We start from the raw sequence: 24,316 nt of genomic DNA on the forward strand, positions 1-24,316 counted from the left end.
TAGTTTTATTCAGCAGCTTTCCCATCGACAGCTCTCACACACTGTTCTCTCTGTCTCAGCTGCTTGAGCTGGCTGCTCCCATGCATAGCTGCACAACCTGCTCTCCATTGCCTTCAGGGTCAGCAGCTTAACTCTCTCTCTGGGCACAAGTGTGCCTACACAGTGTCAGCAGGGCAATTATACCTTTTACAGACAATAGTGGCTTAGAGCCAAATGATAAACCTTCCCATGTTATGGCCACATGGCTTTGATAACAGGTGGAGTTATACGCCTGCACTCTAAACTTGCTGAGTCACTCTGGATGTTTACCTCAGCCTGTCCTTGACCAAAGCACAGCCATGTTCCTTACACTGTGTCTTCAAGTTTCTTAACCAAAATTCCATGTGACACTCAAAGCTCCTTTATAAAAGTACTGTTAACACTGTTCTCTCCACTAGAATGTCCTTCTTCCCACCAAGTAGAGTTCCATTTCAAATATCATTTCCTTAAGTGTTCCCTAATTATTACTCCAGTTGAAATTCTGCCCCTCATATCGCCACAAGCCTTTATCAATTCCTCTCCATGAGGAATAGAAATTTAACACTTTCTACCTTGATATTTTGATTTCTACCAAGATACTTTCAGTAAAGTGAAAATAAGTCAAACTTAAGGAAACAGAAGGTGAAATTTGGGACCTGATTAAAGGCTCTTTGGAACAGTCCTCTGGCAGTGGTTCTCAGTCTTGTGTGCACATTGGAATACCCTGGGCAACTTCAAAAACTATCAATGCCTGGGTCCCAGCCCAGATGTCATGAATGCATCCTGAACATTGAGACTTGGAAAAGCTCTCCAGGTGATTCTGATGTGCAGCCAAGGTTTTGAAGTACTACTCTATGGGGACCATAAAAGGGAGTGAGAGGCTGGGCACAGTGGCTTGTGCCTATAATCCTAGCACTTTGGGAGGCTGAGGTGGGCAGACTGTCTGAGCTCAGGAGTTCAAGACCAGCCTGGGCAACATGGCAAAACCCTAACTCTACTAAAAATACAAAAAAAAAAAAAAATTAGCTGGGCATGGTGGTGCACACCTGTAATCAGCTACTTGGGAGGCTGAGGAAGGAGAATCACTTGAACTTAGGAGGACGAGTTTGCAGTAAGCCAAGATCGTGCCACTGCACTCCAGCCTGGGTGACAGAGCAAGAGCTCTGTCTCAAAAAAATAAAAAAGTTAAGAGATTACTGAAGGATTTTTAAACAGAAGCAAAGATCTGGTTGACATCAAATAATAAGAAATATTACAACTTGAGTAATAGCTGGCTGTTTAGAAGTATTAAAAGCAGATGTAGGAATGATTCAGGGTAGGCAAATGATATTGTAGGAAAGTGTAGGAGGCAAGGAATTTGGTGGCACTTGGTAAAACTAAAATGACTTACAATTGCTTCTAGGCTGAAGCTGGAAAAGAAGAGATGGACTGGGAAGATAGGGACAACAGTTAAGGGAAACTGCTTGGAATGAGAACCAAGAATAAGTCTGAAGAAGTAGTGGAGATGAGCAGTCAAGCAAATGCAGAGGGAATTCTGAAAAAGATGCTGTGAGTTGTTAAGTTTTCAAAGATGACAGAACATGATGTGTGGCAACAACAGTGTGTTGCTGAACTGGACATGTGTAGAAGGGTTTTGAAAACAGAGTCACCCTGGTAATCAGCAGTGATGAAAAATATGCATGGCAGCATCTAAAAATCATCAAGGGACACAGTAACTTGGAGGTCTGATAAAGATGCTGCCATAATTGTGGAGAGAGGGGTTAGAAGGTGTGGTGTGGCTATGAAAAGGGGAGATAACAAATTGCGGTAGAATAACACTTACTGGTAGGAAAGAGACCATCTGTTTTTCTAAAGTACACTCCCTTCCTCCTACTTATAAAACCAAGTATGTATTTAAAGATATTTCTGTGCTAGTAAGTGCATTAATTTATAATCTTTATTTTTCATCATTAAGAACTAAATATTAAAAAATACAGTAAGTACAAAGCCAAAAAACCAAATTTGTTTTTAAAATACAAAAACAGGTGCTCATGGTAAATGATGGAATGGGAGAATGGAACCGGCATGAGAAGGACTCCTTCACAGTAGCAGCATGTGAAGATTTCTCTGCTTGCTTCAGTGCCTTCCCAAATGCTCATCTTTCCCCCAGTTGATACCTGCGTGCGGCTTCAAAACCCGTTAAGTGTGGTGAACGGGTTTAAATCCCATCTGAAAAGTCAGATCCCTGGCTCACTAAATCCTTTGAAAGGCTCACACTAGTGCAAATAAATAGCTGACTAACATTCTCTGCAGGACAATTACATTATAATAATTCTATAGCAAGAGATAGGGATATTATCAATGTAGTATGTCCTATAACAAGAGGTACTGTATAGATGGAGTAAGTCATTTCACCTATAGCACCACCTGATAAGAGTTGAAGTGCGTTAGAATATTTTTCACTGTAGTAAAATATTAAACCTAATTTATCTGAGGAGTGAATAAAAAAGCAAGCTTAATTCTTACAAGGAACAAAAACTCCCTTCTGTAATTCACATTATTAGTCCCATGTCATTATGACAAGATATGTTTGCATCACTAGGTACAAGAGAAAATGGTATATAGCCCACAGAATAAGTGAAAATCTATTATAATGAATAAATTTGATATAGTAGTGCTATTTCCAAGTTCTATTTAGTAAACCCAGAGTAAAAATGGTTTATTGATCTGTTTACACCATTCTAAACACAAAGATTAAAACTGTTTTGTTCTGACATAAAAGAAACAGCTATGTAAAGCACTTAGTCCTCTACCTGGCACATGGTAGCCACTCAGCAGACAGTTCCCATTTTCACTGACTTGACCCTTTCCCTCCCACTCCAAATATAGATTCTAACCACCCTTTAAAGAACATCCACAGAAAATCCTCAGATCAAACAAGCACACTGTGTTAAATGTCCACATTAACAAAGGTTATATTATAGAAGTATGCACATGCCAATTTCTTATGCATGGGAGTAACTCAGGTCTTAGATTGACAATGATGAACAAAGGAAAAGGAGGAGAAAAAAGAAAAGGAAAAACGAACAAGGATGTGGAGGGAGAATGAAGAACACAATGGCACTGTCAGTGTGAATAGCAAACAAATTCCTGAACTGCCAGATGTCATGGAACAAGTACCCCACACAAGAGTACACAGAGCGGCAGTGACCCTGGAACTCTAGGTGCAGGGACTGCCAACCCTACAGATGCATTCATTGTCATAGCTCTAGTGATTTTCTTGGACAAATGGTAGAAATCACTTTAGCCACCCCACCCCCATCCGCTGCTATCCTCTAGTGGCAGAAACATTAACAGTGACCAAAGCAGGACAATTCATCCTGATTAGGTGGGCAGCTAATTTATCCTTTTAGGGGCTGCTGTCATGGGGTCCTCAGTGTCCTCTCTCTTCAGTGTGGTCCCTCGTCCCTCAGGAAATGACTTTACTCTCCCAGGGTAAGCTCAAAATAACACTTAGTGTTCCTGCTAAATCCTCCAGTAGCCCAGTGCTATGCAGTTCTTTCAAAGAACAGCTCTTGTGATTAACACAAAAGTCTCTAAACTTGTGTGTAAAAAAGCCTTTGTGTACCAAGCAAGGCATGGCTCACATCTGGTCATTTGCCCAGTTTTTGCCCTGATTCTTCCTGGCCTTGGATTAGTGTCTCTCCTCCTTTAGTCTTCCATGGGGTGGCAGTTATAGCCAACTACTGCCCTTCTACCTGTGTCTGAATTGCAGTATTGTTAACACTGAGCAACTCACAAGATTCCTCTTCACTAGGTCGCCCTCCAAGGCTGCCCAGCAATTCAAATCCCAGTGTTAGCCTTAGAGAGTTCAAAGGTGCTCATTAAAATTATGCATGCTGAACTGTAATAATAAATTCTGGGCTAAAATTATAATTTAATATTTTTTCAAAGTAATTTAGAGTGAAAAATTTCAGAATTTTCTGTTATTTTCTATAATTGGGAAAAACAGTCAAGTTTTTCAAATTAACATACAATAGTTGCATTACAACAAAGATATTTATCATTATTTATTCACTTATTCACTCATTCATTCAAAAATACTCGAGTGCCAGGAACTCTGCTGGACCCTGAGAATACAGTGAACAAAAGAAACATGACCACATCATAATAATAATTTCTATATTGTATCACTTATATCAAGAATAGTCTGGCATAGATTAAACATTTTATTTAAGAAAACAAATTGGGGAGTGGGGAGAAACACATGGGAAGTAAATTTGCCATGATTAAGTATCAAAGTCGTTCTATGTTTTATGAACATGTAACAATTATTGTAAGTAACATTGGATACTAAAATATTTGCTGTTCACTTAAAGAGTGCTAGCATTTTATTTTAAAATTTCACTATACAGATGCATATCACAAAAAATGTACTAATTGCTTGAACAGAACTATTTATCAAGAATAAGAGTAATAAGATTTTGTAAAATGCTCATGCCAAGAATGCAAAAGAAAAAAACAGCACAATGACCTCACAACTAAGACATACTATAAATGTTATCAAAAGATAATTTTTACTCTTCCTAGCACATAAAAGATAATTTATTGTTTCCAAACTTAATTGACAGTTTCTGTATTAGAACAAACCTATTACATATCAGTAATTTTCTTACCAAAATAGAACCCAATATATGTACAGAAAATATTTAAGAAAATAAGTTTGTCCTTAGCTTTAACATGGATGTGTACATATAAATATACATATGTACACTCACAGGAGTAACCTACATTGACAAAAAATTACACTTAGCAAAGGTCCAAAATTACACAAAAAAAATCCTGCTAGGACTTTTTTTCTATCTTTGAGGTTTGACAAAGAATGTATAAAATTACTGAAGTAACAAAAAAGGACACAAAAACCACACTTCAAACAGACAAACTGCTTGTCAGTATTAGGACCTGATTTCACATACAGGTTTAATACACTTCCTCAAAAGTCATGCCATCAAGGTGAAGGATGAACATCTTCCACTACTGAATGAGGCTGGATGTCATTATTCTGAGAAGTAGGATTCTCCTCCACATGGGTTACTTTATCTGAGGTTCCTGCAGGAGAAACTTCATTATTTGTCTCCTCTTCACTAGGTGATAAGGTTTCAGGCAGTTCATTTGACATTAGAACTTGCAAAGGTTCTATTCCACTTTCAACATCCACTTGAATCCCCAAAACTTTAAGAATATCACATTTGCAAATGGGGCATGTCCCATGGGGTAAAATCCAGGGGTCAATGCAATTCTTGTGGAAAAAATGTTTACAAGTCAGAATACGAACTATGTCATTAGGCTTATAGTGTTCAAAGCAAATTACACAGCTATCCCCATTTGGATTTATTTCTTCATCCCCCTCTTTTACTACTCGAAGTTGGAGTTGTCCAAATGCGTTCTGAAGATCTGTTGTTAATCGCTGCCATCTCCGGTTCTGAATCCTTGCTAAACAAAGTCTATAAATGTGATAAAAGATGAAATATGATAAGGTAGCAGTTGTGACAATCACAAAAGAGACCAAATAGTGATTCATCCAGATGATGTGCTTTCTCCCCACCTCAACCACAGCCGTAATGCGAACTCCCTTCTTAATTAAATGGAAAATTTCCGTGCCTTTTAAGTTACCAATCATAACCACAACGACATCTTCAAATGCCTGATGAAACATGGGGAACACCTGGTTGCCAGTTCCTGGAAAGTTATAGATGATCACTCCACTGGCTCCCTTCTCAGTTGCCACTTTAATTTTCTGTGTGAAGGTACAACCTCCCCGTTCAATAAGTGCAAGCCAGGTCTCTGAGTACTTTGATCGGCTGAAAATGGTATTGGGATTACATGCATTTTGGATTTTTCCCTCTGGTGGCACTATAACTCCTGCCACTCTCTTCAAAGTGGAGCTTCTTCCAAAGATTCCAGTCTCTCCCAACTCTGACAACACATGATTCCCAACATGAAATGATATGTTCATATAAGCCATCCAAACAACACTTGCTCTGCAACAGTTCTGACTAACAAGCCAAACAACACTGAACTTCACAAGCCAGGAAGAGGCAGTGTTGTTTCTCCAAGTGCCAACCTTGAGTAGATGCATCTCTCTCTTCTCTGAGTGACTTAAGAACCAACCCAACAGTTCCACATCTGTTGACAATTAATTTAAAATAACGAAGAGAAAAAAATCTTCAGGATACAAACAAGATCCACTGTCTTCCAGCATGTTTTTGTAAGAAATTCTTAAAGATGGCTTATGAGTTTCAGATGTCTTACTAGAGAGAGGTGAAAAACTTTAGGTTGAAAAATAAATCCCCTACTGTTAACTCTAAATACTGCTTACTGTTGTGTGATGTGATTATGACATGCAAGATCCAGCAGCCAATTAGATAAGAGCTTAGAGCATACTGTGAATTTATTGGCTTAAATGCTGTTATGGGTGATTTCTATGTTGTTATAAGATGGATATAATCACTGAGATACATATAATGGTAGTAGGTAGCACATTAAACTAAAAATTAAATCTAAAATTCATACAATGTGTGCTCTTTAAAGCCTGAAAGCACATGTAAGAATGCTTTCTTTTCCCAGCAAGTGAAGGAGATATTTCCAACAAAATGGCAAGCTAAAAAAAAGGATAATTAAAAATTAGTGCAGTGACCAGATGTGAGGCAAAAGTGGTGAGCTCAGTGACATTATTTTTACATCAAAAAGAAAAGTCACACTACTAATTTTTGATTCATCACATAAACCCTTATATTGCATTTATTTAATTTAAGCTTTCTGAGAAGTTTGTGGCTTTTGTTTTATGGTTTTGCTGTTTTAAATTAAGGGATCCTGCTCAGTTTACTTCTGCCTCACTTCCTCTGTCTTACATTGACTGTACAAATGTAGTAAGTCTGACAGGAGTAAAGAAAGGACTAATATCTAGGGAAGCTAATTTCTCTGCAGACTTTGACATCTGTTATTAATCAAACAATATTTTGAAAGAGAGGAGAAAGGGTGTCAAGGGGAAAATTAAATATAGTCATATTAGTTTGGCACAATTCACTTTTTAAAAAACAGCTATTAAGAAAAACTTCAAGGTGCACACTTAAAGTTAACCATTAGCAGCAATAAGTAGATGCTTTTATCAAACATTTTTGCAGAACTCAACAAATATCCCTATTAGAAGATTCCACAGGCTCTGTCCACTCTGCCTACGTTTTTGCCACAATCATGTCAGTGGCACAATATGACCTCAAAGCTAAAGGATGGCATGTGGACTCACAAGCAGAGTGAGTTCACAAGCAGCCACGCTGCTACTGGTAGACATTCTTGGGGGTGAATCTCAGTGGGTTTTTTTCCGCCAGCTAGGAAACAGAAGCCAAAGATTCTGACCTTGAACATGAATGTCTCTGGTCTACATATGTAGAGTGCTAGAAGTCACTTTTGGTTGGATCTCACCAGGACTAAAGGAGCTGTTACTTCTTATGAAATGTGAATCTACAACATGGTAATTTGAGACAAGAAAGATGAAGGAACAAAGGGCCCTATGGGCCCAACAAAAACTAGTATAAAAAGAATACTGATGATATAAAACATACCCACAAAGGTTGATTTTCTCTCCCAAAGGCCATTAATCCTATTTTATTTTCATACGTCCCTGCACTTTTTAAAAGGTAGTATATGGTGTGTATATTCACAAAGTGACACTGAGGCATCAAAGGTTTAGCATATCATCCAGAAACAGAAATTTTCATCAATACAACAATACTTAAATCTTTCTGTCTCTCATTGTTATATAGGTGTTTATTCATCTACTAGAAAAAAGGAAGATGCAAAATAAGGCAAAGAATATAACATGGAAAGGCAATTGAACAAAATTTTAGCTCTGCCCTATGTTATCAAAATGCCCCCAGAGAAACATTCATTACCATTTGGAGAGGAAAAGAGAAGCATTTACTAAGGACCCTTCTAGAAAAGAAATCTGCTACCATAGCTGAGTCACTATGCTAGGATTTAAAGAGCTCTGGCAAACAAAGGTGAATGTTTGCAATGTTATCCTAAATGAGGCCTATAATAATTTAGAACACTTTTCCTTACATAACCAAAGTACTATCATCTAAAATAATTATTTAGAACACATTACCAATCCAGTGAGTAGCTTTGGAAACTAGATTTCCTGGGTATTAATAAAATTAATTAACCATGGAGAATCAGAGATATAAATTATTAGATACCAAAATTAGTCAAAATGTGGAAACACAGTACAAGAATTAGTATTAAAAAAGGAAACTTTAAAATAGCATGGCTAATTCTCTATGGCAATGTCACAATCCTAGTAACTTGAAGAAAAAAATTGTTTTTTAACATATACTAATGTTCTTATTTGGATAAGGGCAAAAAGGTATAGGATTAAGAAAATATGGCACATATACACCATGGAATACTATGCAGCCATAAAAATGATGAGTTCATGTCCTTTGTAGGGACATGGATGAAGCTGGAAACCATCATTCTCAGCGAACTATGGCAAGGACAGAAAACCAAACACCACATGTTCTCACTCATAGGTGGGAATTGAACAGTGAGAACACATGGACACAGGAAGGGGAACATCACACACCGGGGCCTGTTGTGGGGTAGGGGAAGGGGGGAGGGATAGCATTTGGAGATATACCTAATGTTAAATGACGAGTTACTGGGTGCAGCACACCAACATGGCACATGTATACATATGTAACTAACCTGCACGTTGTGCACATGTACCCTAAAACTTAAAGTATAATAAAAATAAATAAATAAAATAAAATTCACCTAAAAAAACAATTAAAACTGATTAGAAAGACAAGAAGTTCAAATAGCTGGGCATGATAAGGAGTTTTATTTTTAAAACACAAATTTCACCCTTGTTTGTACTTGGGTAGAGAAGCTGAAATTTTCTCTCTACATAAAGTACAATAAGAGAATTTATCTAATCTTTGTATTTGGAAAGATCTGGTTACATCTTCAGAAAATTCTCCAGATTTCTTAAGTTTTCAGGATGTCACACTTGCACATGGGACATGTCCTATGGGCTAAAAGCCAGGGGTCAATGCACGCCTTATGGAACAAATGTTTGCAAGTTAAAATGCGTACTACATCTTGGGGTTTGTAAGTGTCAAAGCAAACAACACAGTTGTCTTCATTTGGGTCTAATTCCTCATCCCCTTCTTTGAGAACTCGTAGTTGAAGCTGGTCAATAGCTTTCTTCACATCTGCCTTTATTTGACTTCGCCTCCTGGTGGAAGAATTGGGCACTCTAGGTCTAGGTCTCCAGACACAATATAAGTAAAGGTAGGCAATTGTGGCAGCCAGGAAGGTAAATAGAGACATGACGTAATGGCTCACCCATGGCATGTGCATCCTCCCCACTTCAATGATGACTGTCACATAGACTCCTTTCTGAATCAAGTGCAAAATTTCCATGCCTTTCAGGTTGCCTATCATCACCGCAACTATATTTTCCGTCCCCTGGTGAGACATGGGAAATACTTTATTGCCCGTACCTTGATAGTTGTAGATGATCACCCCATTTGCTCCCTTCTCTGCTGCCACGTTGATTTTATGTGTAAAAGTACAGCCTCCACGTTCGATGAGGGCCAGCCAAGAGTCTGCCTGTTCGGGCCTGCTGAAATTGGTCAAAGGATTACAGGCATTCTGATTCCATCCTTCAGGAAGTGCCACCACACCAGACACCCTTTCCAGAGGAGAATGATTCCCGAACACTCCACTCTCTCCTAATTCTGATATGATCTTATTTCCAACCTGAAATGTTATATTCAGGTGAGCTGTCCAAATGGCTTTTCCGTTTGAGTCAGGAAAGCTAAGTAGTAGAAAGATACTAAGCCTCAAAAGTCCAAATGAAACAGAACTATGCATCGAAGGAGTAATTCTAAGAAAGCTCATGCCTCCATTTGTCTATTAAGAGACAAACATGAGAAAACAAAACAACATCAGTCGTAAAAGAACATAAAGAAGATAGCTTGTTGGCAGCAGATTACTAAAGCACATAAATAGAAAAGGTCTCCCTGGATCAAAGCTATCTTGCTCCTTCCAGCATTTTCATATTTGGTAGACTATCTTTCTGATAATGAAACAAAATAACAAGACTTGTGATTGGTACCATGTGATTTCAAGAAAATTATGACATCCAAATGGGGAAATTGTGACATCAGAGGTAGTTAAACCAATCCAAGAGTTTACATTAGTGCATTGCATCCTGAAATCCTATTGGCTAAAAAGCTAAGCAATGAGTCAAGATACGTAACAATTTGAATAAGCTGTAAAGCAATAAATAAACTGGTGGGAATTTTTTAAAGCCTTGGGTTTCTTCCTTAGTTCTGGATAGAGTGAAAATCTACCCAGCCATGTAATTTTTTTTTCTAGCTGTAAGGCAAAGGCAAAGATAAAAATAATTCATGTATTAGTGCATGTACCTGGGCCAGTTGCCAGTTTTCATGCATGGTTCAACACTACCCAATATGGCATTCTGTGGGATGGTTCAACACTACCCAATATGGCATTCTGTGGGATGGTTCAACACTACCCAATATGGCATTCTGTGGGAAGTAGGAGCAAACCATTCCCACCCACTTCCCACATTAAATGCCTATCCCACACCTAAAGATCCAACACTAAGAAAACAGTGTAAACTCATATTGTTAGCCTAATACAGTCCCATCTTCTGGTAAGAACCTACTATGTGCTAGGCAAATACTGAGAGTGGACATATATTGGAGAAGAAAATAGAGATGGCCTTACTTTTGTAGAGACTAAGGATTTTGGATGATGTCCCAAGGACAAGAGAAACACACTGTAGGGTTCTAAGCCAGGGAGGTGACAAATGTGTTTCAAAATGTTCACTTTGGTTGCTTTATGGGGAAAATGTATTGGAGAGGGAAAATAACAAGAGAATGAGCTTAGGCAAAAGAAGATAGTGGCTTGGACTCGAAGAAGCAGCATAGATGTAGAGACACAGACAAAGGCTGAGTAACAGATTTAGTAACTGGAAGGATAGTAGTGGGAAGAGGAAAGGATGGCCACAATGATAAAAAATCACTACATTATTTTTGCAAATTACAGAATCTTTACTGCTTTAAAGATGCCTTATTGTTTACTTTTATCTTAAATCTTTATCTAAAGTCTGTTTCAAGGAGCCAATAAATTGGCAACACCCACTCAAATATTTATTTTCTATCATGTATAGGTTATCTTCTATGTGCTTAGCATGCCACAAAGTCCTAGGGATAGAAAAAGAAAAGACCCTATTTCCTAGTGTGCAAAATGGACATGAACATTTAATCACAGACATGATAGAGTTTTCTCATTTGGACAAAAGCATTTATTGTATTCCATGGGCCTATTTTAGTTAATATTTGTTAGTATTCCCTGTATTTTAGGTAATATTTGCTTTTTTTAAAAAAAAAAAAAACTAGGAAACAGTCTACTTGTCCCATTCATACAATTCTATTGAAGCATGATTCAGTTCACATCTGAACTGTCCTTACAGGTAGACTTTTTTTTTTTCATGTTCAAATGGAGTGAATTCCTGGCTGATTCTATTAACAGTGACAAATTGAAGCCTCATTAAGAAGACAGTTTAACATCATCATATTAGAGGTAATTTGTTAAATCTGTGATTATTTAACCTTTGGAAGTAGGATTACAAAATAATTCTGACTTTTTATTTTGCAGATTTTTTGTGGGTGAAGTGTTTAACCTGCAACTATATTTTGCTTCAAAACATATCTTACATCAAAAGGTTCTCTGTATGGTTGAAAGGACCAATTTGAGGAACTTAACTAATTCATTCTATTTTTCTCATTATAATATAAAGTCGTTAAGGCAATGATAGAACTGCCCTCTCTTCTGCCCTCCTCTTATAACAAAATACACCTATAAGAAACAATCATCTATCTCTTAAAAAGTGGTTTTCAACTTGGGGGCAATTTTGCCTCCCAGGGGACATCTGGCTGTTTCTGGAGACATTTTTTGATTGTCACAATTAGAGAGTGCTACTAGCATCTGGCAAGTACACACCAGCGTTGCCGCTAAAACATCTGAAAATGCACATAGTAGCTCCCCACAATAAGAAATTATGTGGTCCAAAATGTCAACAGTAAGGTTAAGAAACCCTAATCTAATGAAACAGCCTGAGGAGAGAAGCATCCCAAAACTCTCCCATCCCCAGTGGGTGGTCAGGTATAAATTCTTGACACAGAATAAGCTTTTATAATTGACAATTCTTCCATCAAGGATGATGTCCTCAATGCAACTTAATTTCTCCAGTTTTCCCTGGAATAGAAACAGCAGAGATCTGTACAAGTTACCTATTAGTCCATTAAGTATCATGAGAAATTGCATATATTTTATTAGAATGAGGTCTAAGAGTCTTCCTGGAACAGCATGTGACTGGGAGACAGAGAGACTGAATGATTGAGGCTACTGTAATCTGTTCCTTTTAGATCATTTATTCAATACATGGATATTCTTTTTAACAGACAAATATTGAAGAGTTTTTCATTCTGCTGAATTTTGCAGGTAGGTTACAGAGAACTGAAATATATTACTAGGGATAATATATAATATATATAATATAATATAGATAATATATAATATTTATAATAATATAGATAATATATATTTATAATATATATTTATAATATTATATATAATTATATATTATATATAATTAGTATATATTATATAATTATATATTATATATAATTAGTATATATTATATAATTATATATTATATATAATTAGTATATATTATATAATTATATATTATATATAATTAGTATATATTATATAATTATATATTGTATATAATTAGTATATATTATATAATTATATATTGTATATAATTAGTATATATTATATAATTATATATTGTATATAATTAGTATATATTATATAATTATATATTGTATATAATTAGTATATATTATATAATTATATATTGTATATAATTAGTATATATTATATAATTATATATTGTATATAATTAGTATATATTATATAATTATATATTGTATATAATTAGTATATATTATATAATTATATATTGTATATAATTAGTATATATTATATAATTATATATTGTATATAATTAGTATATATTATATAATTATATATTGTATATAATTAGTATATATTATATAATTATATATTATATATAATTAGTATATATTATATATTTATATATTATATAATTATATATTATATATTTATATATTATATAATTATATAATTATATATTATATAAAATATATTATATATTATATATTATATAACATTTATATATATATGATATATAATATATAATATTTATATATAATGTATATTATATTATATATTTCTATATATGTTATATATATTATATATTATACATATTCAAGGATATGTATATTCAAGGAATATATATATATGTTTATATATTCAAGGAATATATATATGTTTATATATTCCTTTTGTAGGCAGGCTAAAGAGAACTGAAACATATTACTAGGGTTGGTTCAACTGGTTCAAAAAGTCATTCTACCTATCTCTTGTTAACAGCGAATATATATATATATATATATCACACACACTTAAGAGATAGATAGTGTGTGTGCGTGTATATATATATATACTTACATGCTCTTAACAAGAGATAAGTAGAACATATATATACATATTCTTTTATATATATATTCCTTGCTCATATATATGTATATATACTTATATAAGAGCAAGGAATATATATATATATATAAAAATATGTGTATGTGTGTGTATATATATATGTACACACACACACATTTTTTTTCCAGAAACTTACCAGACTTCCCTCAATGTCTCTTTGGCTAGAATTGCTTCACAAACCCATGCCTAATGAAATCCTTGGAAACTGGAGTGGAATCATCATGATTATCTTAGGTTAATCATGATTTATCCTGTTGTAGAGAGCTCGCTCCCTGGCTGAGCACATGACCAGAGGAAGGGTGAAGATTTGAATGCTGTGTTACCAAGGGGAAATACATGAACCAGAAGGTAAGCAGGCAGGCACAATGGCAGTTACAGGCTCTAAATTCCTGAAGTATCCCCAAAGGAATAATACTTAACCATTAACCACAACAATCATGTAATATGCACTGTACACGAGGCACTGACATGAGCCAGAGTCTATGTTAACGGGGACACAACATGGCTCTGACCTTAAGGAGGGCATCATCTAGGCAGAAGAAAAGAGTTATATGCATGTTGGATGTATATATGTATGTATCCTATAACTTCCAGGTGCCAATTAAATTTTTGAGAAGGTTATAATTATTATTAAGAGAGAAAAAATCAACTAACTGACCTCTACCCGTCTGCTATTCTTTGATCTCTATGGGTAAGAATGCTCACACTTCCAGAAATCTCTACTCCAATAAAGCAAAACAGATAAATACAATGACATTGCACTACTCAGATAGCATCTTTAAGATGAAAGGAAAACCAATAAACTACCTCACAAGTGTCAGTATCCAGAGCTATGATATCATGAGAGCTCTCTAGGAATTCAAAAAACATTTATTTTGCATTTAGGCTCAAACATTACAACTACGTATGTTTTTCTGCAAGAAATTAAATTAATCATAATGAGATCTGAGGAAAACAGAATAGTGACTCTAAAGTACTTCAATGAGAGCTGCACAAAAGCAAAGAGTACTAATGATAATATTTTTCTGAAAGTGGAATCTTTACTTTTACAATTTTTAATGTTTTCTAATATATATATATATCTTATTATTTGCAAGCATCTCCTCTAATTAATATCAGTGGTTAAAAAAACTTCATAGTTTCATTTAACAAAACTAGTTTATATAAAGGCATTTCTGGATTGCAGCAACTATAATTCTAATTTATATATATATTTTAAGTAAATTTTGTTGCATATATTTAATGTGTATAACATGATGCTATAAGATACACATATACAGTAAAATGGTTGCTATAATGGAACAAATGACCATATCTGTCATCTCATATAGTTATCCATTTGTCCTCCTGTTGCAAGTGCTGCTATAATCTACCCATTTAGAAAAAATCCTGATATAATTCCCTCTACAAAATTAACTATTCTATTAATCTCCTTGAAGGACAGGATTAAATCTTATTCTCATCTTTTTAATACCTAGCTTCTAGGACAGTATCTACCACATCATAGGTTCTCAATAAAAGTTGAATTAAATTGATAGTGTCATTATCCTCTGTATTCTATCCAGTAATATTCCTTATGCAAAATTGTATCTACTGAGTTTTATCTTCAGAAGGGTGATCATTTCAGTAAGAGTACAGAATAGTTAGAATATTTATGAGTTCAACTTATAATTATTCTATATATGTACACACAGAATATGTGTGTATGTATATATATATATGTGTGTGTGGATATATATATCCACACATATTGTATTGGAGATATATATCCACATATATTGTATTGGAGATATATATATATATCTTCCTTGCTCTTAGCAATCATAAAACTTGATTCCTTAGCCATACCTTAATACAAAGATAAATGAGCATTTGGAATATGATCAAATCCATTTAAATTGTAATGGGCATAAATAAGCATAAATTAAACTCTCTTCTTCATTCAGAATTCAAGTCATGGTCTACAAAACTTTAACAATAAATTGAAAACAATTTTTTCCTCATTCAGTCTACAAATTTAGAAGATAGAATGGTAATCAACGGAGTAGGAACTCATTATTACTACTCTGGGAAGTAATGGGGGAAAAATTCACATTGTAGTCTTTGCACTAGGAGGTAGGAGGAGGAGATAAATAGTCTTAAGTAAACACAAGATTAAGACAATATTTGGCAGTAGTATAATTATTATCTTTGAGCTTGGAACAAAATATATCTTCATATTAACTCAACCATTTAGACTGGATTTTTGTTTGAGGCAGTGGTGAATAGGCAATATACTCAAAAAAGGAAAAATACACCCAAGCAGATTCCTTTAAATCACCACCAGCAATTGTCCTGTTCTCTTAACAGGCTACTCTGCCCCTCTCATTATTAAGATCCAACGATGAGGACCAAAAGGTTTTGGAGGCTGCTTCTGGGACTCCATCATTTCAAGATTGTCCTAAAGCTTAAAACAGACTCTAAATCTTCCTAAGCCACAATCAGTTATTGAAGGTTTGCATACGCTTTGCCTTCCTAATACAAGACCTATGATGGTTAACTCTGAGTGAGTCTGTGGTTAACTCTGAGTGAGTTCCCAGCAGTCAGAAATAACAGGGCAGAGGTGATTAAGGAGATTTTCCCCTTATGTTTTTCCAATTCATAGATCACAAAACCCTTTTTTATTTCTTATATAATTTAATCCCTCCTGTGAAGGAGCACAGAAAAACGACGACAACAACATGAGCATAGAGTCATCACACTAGCAGAAACAGTGAACAGTGTATTAAAGCACCAGGCTGTGTGACAGATATGTCTGAAATCCAGTTTCTGCTACATGCTAGTCATTTAAGCTGAGCCACATTGAGCCTCAGCTTTCTCATCTGTAGTCTGGAAAAGTAGTCTGCCTCTAGGGCCATGATGAGTATTGGATGACCTATTTCACATCTGTTTGTAAATAGCCAAGCACACTGCTAGCTTAGCTTGGTAGGTATTCAATAAATAGGCCTTCCTTCCTCTTCTCAATCCTGAAAAACCTTTTTCTTCCATTTTCCACCTAATAAAATTCCCATCATCTTTACAGACCAATTTCAATCCCCCCATTTGTGATCTCCCTAGCCAAAACCACCTGTTTCTATGACACATTATTTTTGTACCTATTTGGCAGTCATTTAATTTTGCCTTGTATTATGTATAATTAGATGCATATATGTCTGTCTATACTTTCACTTGCTTTAGAATATCTTGTGAGCAGTGGTCTTATCTGATTCATTTTTTAAAAATCCTGTTTTCTCCCTCCTGTCCCTATACTAGCACAATAAAACTTGCTCAAGGTCCCTGACAAAATGTTGATTTTCAAGTACTTTCTCTTCAAAATATTAAGACGTATCTGCAGCTTTTACAATCTATGCTTTATACAACTACTCACTTTTTTAAAAAAAGAGAACAGGCAATGATTTGACAAGTCTTCCCTCAGTTAAGAATTACATTGACAACAGTTGTCCAGAAAAAGGCTTATTTAATATCACAGGATCAGAGGCCATCTGTCTTACATTTTCTCTCCAAAATCAAGAATAAATTTCATCTACATCTCTGTATCTGAAAAATGGACTAAATATGGAATAATATGCAGCCATAAAGTAATAACCATTTCTAACATATAAGAAGTAGCCTTTACATGGATAAAAATTCTCCTTTAATTATTTTTATGTAAATGAATATATAGCTATATCTCTCAAGATATTTAAATATAGATCTATATCTATATATCAGGTCATGAGCCCCAAAGAGTCATTATCAAGAGAAAACTATACCAATTATGTATACCATGGTACCTCAGAGAAAACTCTAACATTACATCAAGAGTAATACTTAAAAGAAAAAATTTCTCATTGCGACCAACTTTTTCTCCAAACCAGAATGCCTTCTATTTCCACCCCAAGTGATAGTTGAATCCTGCAGTCCCCACAAAGCTTCCCTGTTTCATTAAGTCCCAAGTGAGTTCTTTCTCCTATGAACTGTCACAATATATGTTTTACATTTTTTTTTTGAGACAGAGTCTCTCTCTGTCACCCAGGATGGAGTACAGTGGTGTGATCTTGGCTCACTGCAACCTCTGCCTCCAGGGTTCAAGTGATTCTCCTGCCTCAGCCCCCTGAATAGCTGGGATTACAGGCATGTGCCACCACGCCCAGCTAATTTTTGTATTTTTAGTAGAGACGGGGTTTCACCACATTGGTCAGGCTGGTCTCGAACTCCTGACCTTAGGATCCATCTGCCTCGGCCTCCCAAAGTGCTGGGATTACAGGTATGAGCCACCATGCCTGGCAATGTTTTTTATTTTTGTATTTAAACATATTTCGCAGTTAAAACAGTACATACAGCATACATGTATATTTTTTAAAATTATTATACTTTTAAGTTTTAGGGTACATGTGCACAATGTGCAGGTTAGTTACATATGTATACATGTGCCATGCTGGTGTGCTGCACCCATTAACTCATCAGTTAGCATTAGGTATATCTCCTAATGCTATCCCTCCCCCCTCCCCCCACCCCACAACAGTCCCCAGAGTGTGATGTTCCCCTTCCTGTGTACATGTGTTCTCACTGTTCAATTCCCATCTATGAGTGAGAACATGCAGTGTTTGGTTTTTTGTCATTGCGATAGTTTACTGAGAATGATGATCTCCAATTTCATCCATGTCCCTACAAAGGACATGAACTCATCATTTTTTATGGCTGCATAGTATTCCATAGTGTATATATGCCACATTTTCTTAATCCAGTCTATCATTGTTGGACATTTGGGTTGGTTCCAAGTCTTTGCTATTGTGAATAGTGCCACAAATAAACATACGTGTGCATGTGTCTTTATAGCAGCATGATTTATAGTCCTTTGGGTATATACCCAGTAATGGGATGGCTGGGTCAAATGGTATTTCTAGTTCTAGATCCCTGAGGAATTGCCACACTGACTTCCACAATGGTTGAACTAGTTTACAGTCCCACCAACAGTGTAAAAGTGTTCCTATTTCTCCACATCCTCTCCAGCACCTGTTGTTTCCTGACTTTTTAATGATTGCCATTCTAACTGGTGTGAGATGGTATCTCATTGTGGTTTTGATTTGCATTTCTCTGATGGCCAGTGATGATGAGCATTTTTTCATGTGTCTTTTGGCTGCATAAATGTCTTCTTTTGAGAAGTGTCTGTTCACATCCTTTGCCCATTTTTTGATGGGGTTGTTTGTTTTTTTCTTGTAAATTTGTTTGAGTTCATTGTAGATTCTGGATATTAGCCCTTAGATGAGTAGGTTGCGAAAATTTTCTCCCATTTTTTAGGTTGCCTGTTCACTCTGATGGTAAGAAGCATACATGTACATTTTTAAATTAAAAAAAAAACACTTCTGTATCTTTTAAGCAATAAGCACTATTTTCTTCATACTCTAATCCTTTCTTAGGAAATTATTTCTATAATATCTTGCGATATTTTTCTTCTAGTGTTGAAAACAATGTTACTTTTTCCCCCTCTTACAAAGGTTATTGTCTTTACCTCTCAAATTACAAGATTTTTGAGGGTAGGACTTCGCTATGCTCCTTCATCTTCCTACAGGATCTAGTGCACTGATTTGTAAAAAATCAATTTCTTATTTGATTTAACAAAGGTGCTTCTCTGGCATGACTAAGGACCTGTCATGCCTTAGTTGTTTTTCATATTCCCTCTAGAAGCACAATCTAAGAACCATCTATTCAAAATGTCTACATTATTGATTATTTCACTCATTCGAATATTTATCAAGACCCTACTATGTGCATAGTACTTAATAATAAGTGCACACAATTTTAGGGCTACAGCACTGATCAAAAAGGAACCATTTCCTGTCCTAATGACTCTTTTGTGTACCCAGGGATTCAAAGATGAGGTCATGGTTGTATTTTTTCCAAGAAACTGACCTGCTGATATGATAATATGCTAAATAAGGTATGAAGGAAGGACCAGAGAAGCACAGTATCTTGGTCTGTTTGGGCTGTTATAATAAATTACCATAAACTAGGTAGCTTATAAGCAGTGGGAATTTATTTTTGCACAGTTCTGGAGGCCGAGAAGTCCAGGATTAAGCAGATTTGGTGTCTCATGAGGGTTTGCTTCTGGTTAATAGAAAGCACCTTTTCGCTGTGTTCTTACATTGTGGAAAGAGTAAGGGGGTCTCTCTCAAGCCTCTTTTATAAGAACACTAATTCTACTTATGTGGGCTCTGCTCCCATGAGCTAATCACCTCCCAAAGTCCCCACCTCCTAATACCATCACCTTGTGGGTTGAGATTTCAACATCTCAAGAGGAACACAAACATTCATGTTACAGCACACACAAAAATAAATCCTGCCCCCAAGGTAAGACAGTTTAATTTTTACATAGTTCTGATACCCTAAGGTATCACTTTCCTTAGGATATTTCATACAATGAAAAATAATGCAGCCCATACAGCACATCTGTTCACAAAGTTTCCTTCATTCAGATCTGATGGAGCTTTAAAATTTTATATTTAAAAACAAAGCTTTGTTTTATATAATTTTCATAGTCTTAAGTCTCGTTAGTTTTACCAGGAATAGCAATTGTTGAATTTTGCAAGTTTAATTAATATTTGTAATTAGCTCTACAACTTAGGCAACCTATCTAAACTCACGTGCCTTAGTTCCCTTACCTGTAAAAGAGAGATAACAATAGTACCAAATTTTTAGGACTCCCGTGAGGATTAAAAGAAACAATGCACAGTCTTTAAAGCACTTAGAACACTACTTGGCTCATACACAAACTGATGTGTGTACACTGCCAGCACCCATCATTATATTTAAATCATTGTCTTATTCACCCAGTTTACTAAAGATGATGCCATGCTCTGTAACGATTTTTTTCAATCTTATAATTGTAAGGAAGTTTCTATTTTGACATAAAATATTGGTAAAAAAAAAAAGTGATAAGTATCACTTTTCCATATATAACATATATTCTTGAAGACAAGTGATCTCTTTACACAAATACCTAGTAACATCTCCAGCTAAACAGCTAGTATTTGAATGCACGTTAGGTACAAAATATTTCATGATTCATAGAAGATGCATGAAAACAGTGATAGAACTTACTTATTATGCATTTTATACTTATAATGTACAGGCCAACTTTAAAAAATAAAAAGGTCTTTTTTGTTCCCTCACATCCACAGACCACCCATAAAAACAAAAGTAAAACAAACAAGTAAAGCTTTTCATTAGATCTGCTGGCACAATATTTTTCAATATGTTGACAAAGAGCCTGGTTTCGCCAACTAATTATTACATTCATAATCCATGTCAAACTTTAAGAAGATCATTCATGTCACCAATGATTCAAATTTAGTTTGAGATTTAGGGAAAAGAGGAGGTTATCATGACAGAAAGCAAGTGTTTGTATAACCCACTTAAACAACTAGTTCTAGCAAGACCTAGAGGTAAATTATTATGTTCTAGTTAGTTTCTATTTAATTGGTAAGGTTATACTAACAGATTACTCAGGTGGGAAAAGTAAACGATATTCCATATAAATTGAGAAGCAAAACGACATGGTTAATCTGAAAATACATGTGAGTAGCAGTCTATACCTACCAAGAATACAAAGTGGACATAGTATTCACTGTTTCTATCAAATCTACAACTTTCAGATTGTTTCTAGTTGTCTTTGGTATTTAGCTTGATTTCCTATGTCTCATTTTGCTTACATTTCCATTTTAAAATCTTTGGTAAACAACTTCTTTTAATGTTTTACTATCACCACTTTTTTTAAAAAAAACAAACAGTAAGTAGGGCTATGGGTAAAACAGTTACAAAAAGAATACACAGTCAAGTGGAGAGACAGAGGAACCAAACATTTGCTTTTTGCATGTTAATTTCTTACCAAAACACATACATACAAGATGGGATATGAAGGGTAAGCAATAAATATTCAAGAGGAGACTAGCACAAGATCCACTGCCATTCATAGGAATAAGTCTATTTACTCACAAGGTGTTTCGTATAGTGTTCTTACAAACTGTACTAGCTAATATTTCAAGTATATTACTGATAATTTGTTGAATAATAGAAACTTACAGTAATAATAAGTTCCGATTTGAGTCTTTACTTAACACTTGGTGTTTAGCACTCTATGTCTTATCTCATTTAAAATTCACAACACTGCAATGAAGTAGACACTATCAGAATCTCATTTTATCAATGAGAAAATGGAAACCAAGCATGTAATTGGTTAAACGCCATACAGCTATAGGTGGATGAACCACTGGAAGGCATCTCCCCTAGAGCTGCTAGAGGGAGTACAGCCTTACTGACACCTTGACTACAGACTTCTGGCCTCCATAACTGTGAGAGAATAAATTTCTGTTGTTTTAAGGAATTCTGTTTATGGCAATTTGATACAGCAACTACATGAAACTAATAGAGCTTATTGGTCATTTAAGTTTCCTATTCTTTGACTTGTTATTCATATCCCTTATTCACATTGTTCAGGGATTGTCTGAGTTTTCATACTGATATACAGGAGTTATGTACACACCTTAGATTTTAAGCCCCTGTTGACTATAAGCACTGTAATATCTTTCTCAGTCTTTGGCAGCCAATGTCCCTAGTTAAGATTGGTTAGGCCTCAGAACCCTATCTCCTAGGTAAGGTTTCTCCTTCCAGAACCCAGATGGCAAAATGGTGACTTGAGCTTATGAGCAAGACACATGAATCCATGATTGGCTCTTCTATAACTGACACAGGATTTCTGTGCCTTGTAATTTAAAAGTAGCAAATATTATTCTGCCTATGCCTTAAAAACATGAAAAAGATTCTCTTTTCTATACACCGTCCAAACAGAGGTCATTCTGCTTTGAATAAGGTCTGAAGTATACAGGTCTGCCTCTAAAACAAAAGCTGCTTTCCTATGGACAAAGATAGCTTTAGTCATCTTCTATGGTCAAAATTCTCACGGACACAAGGCTTAAAACCTCTCAACACAATGTATTGCAAAGAAAAAAAAGCCAATTGTACAAGTACAAAAACCAACCACAGTGCAAAGCTCCAAAGTAAAAACCCCACATGGTCTGCCCCTAGTAAGGTACTACACCAAAGCTTAAAGTCATCCACCCTGACACTAGGAGAAACAATAATGACATGATTTTGCTCCTCTAGATTTTACTAAAAGCTGTTATCTTCTATCTACAATTCGATATGAAAACTCTGAAAGTATTTTTCCCCATAAGTATGCAGCAAATTCATTGGGGGAGGGGAAAAAAGCTGATATTTCAAAATTGCTAGAAGAATACATTTCAAATGTTCTCATCACAAAAAAAGTATGTGAGGTGATAAATATGTTACTTAGCTTGATACCCTCATTCCATATTGTATATGTGTCATAACATCACATTATACACCATAAACATACAATTATAATTTGTCAATTACAAATATTAATTTTTTAAAAAACTGATCTGAAGTAATGGAAGTCTATGCATTCATTCAGTATGACTATTCATATATGTTGCTACAGGAATATTTGTTTTATGAAAAAAAGCCTGCCTCGGACCTTACTGGGGTACTATCTAACATGTGGCATATGTACTATGCTACATTTCTGATATCTAAAACAATGGTCCACCCTGCATAGGGCAGGCCCACCCCCTTCTGCTACCATCACTACCAAAAAGGCAGGAAAATACAACCTACGTCTCCACTCCTAGACAAAATCCCTTGCAAAGCTAACAGCCTAAAAGAGCAGGGGTAAGGGAGCTCCCAGTCAGCAGAAAGCTCCACACAGAAAGGAACGCATTTGGTTTTCTGTCCTTTGTGCGGTGGGGGGAGGGGGGAGGGATAGCATTAGGAGATATACCTAATGTAAATGACGAGTTAATGGGTGCAGCACACCAACATGGCACATGTATACATATGTAACAAACCTGCACGTTGTGCACATCTACCCTAGAACTTAAAGTATAATAATTAAAAATAAATAAATAAATAAGAAAGGCAGGCATGCCTGGTTTCTCCTTCCAACCTCATCTACCAGGTAAATCATGAGGAGGAAGTCAAAGGTAGAGTGCGACCAAGGGGCACTGACTCTGCTAATATGGTGGTTCTTGGGAGGGGTGGGGAATGGAGGGAGGCCCAGAAAGGGAAACACTGATTTATAAACAAGAAAGCAGAACCCAAAGGAAATAATGGGGTTTTGTCCCTACTTGGAATGTGAACATGACTTTTTCTACTAGAACACAAAATAAAATTTCAAATGTTGACAAACTCTGTAATGTGGTATCATTTCTGATTTTCAATATCCCAACAAAATTTGCCACTTAGAACTTTATAATGAGCTAAATGGCAAAACAAGGACTCCTTTTGTTGTGTGAATACTTCCTAACATATTTTTTATATTCATACTTTTGAATTCAGGATACAATTTATCCTACAGCTTATTTTCAACATACTTGTCTTTATCTTTCACTTGTTATAATTGTGAGCTAATTTTTCAAATAGTCTTGTCAAAACCCAATTAAGAAGTTATCTCCTCTTCTCAATTTGGTCCCACAAA

The 24,316-nt window shown here is 35.4% G+C and overlaps 3 protein-coding genes across 7 annotated transcripts in view; all 3 read right to left on the reverse strand.

The window, feature by feature from the left end:
• Window positions 1-24,316, reverse strand: part of CADPS2 (calcium dependent secretion activator 2) — a 567,381-nt gene that overhangs the window by 382,857 nt on the left and 160,208 nt on the right. The window lies entirely within an intron of this gene.
• On the reverse strand, window positions 4,938-6,371 carry RNF133 (ring finger protein 133). The gene has a single exon (XM_054495198.1). It carries the CDS (start codon window positions 6,134-6,136, stop codon window positions 5,006-5,008), a length of 1,131 nt encoding a protein of 376 aa, XP_054351173.1. The 5' UTR covers window positions 6,137-6,371; the 3' UTR covers window positions 4,938-5,005.
• Window positions 8,879-10,185, reverse strand: RNF148 (ring finger protein 148). The gene has a single exon (XM_054495199.1). The coding sequence runs from the start codon at window positions 9,961-9,963 to the stop codon at window positions 9,046-9,048; it is 918 nt and encodes a 305-aa protein (XP_054351174.1). The 5' UTR covers window positions 9,964-10,185; the 3' UTR covers window positions 8,879-9,045.

Source organism: Pongo pygmaeus, chromosome 6, assembly GCF_028885625.2.
Source record: "Pongo pygmaeus isolate AG05252 chromosome 6, NHGRI_mPonPyg2-v2.0_pri, whole genome shotgun sequence".
Taxonomy (NCBI): domain Eukaryota; kingdom Metazoa; phylum Chordata; class Mammalia; order Primates; family Hominidae; genus Pongo; species Pongo pygmaeus.

Coding starts and splice junctions, on each gene's coding strand:
- RNF133 (XM_054495198.1), bottom strand. CDS start 6,136: ATGCATCTACTCAAGGTTGGCACTTGGAGAAACAACACTGCCTCTTCC.
- RNF148 (XM_054495199.1), bottom strand. CDS start 9,963: ATGAGCTTTCTTAGAATTACTCCTTCGATGCATAGTTCTGTTTCATTT.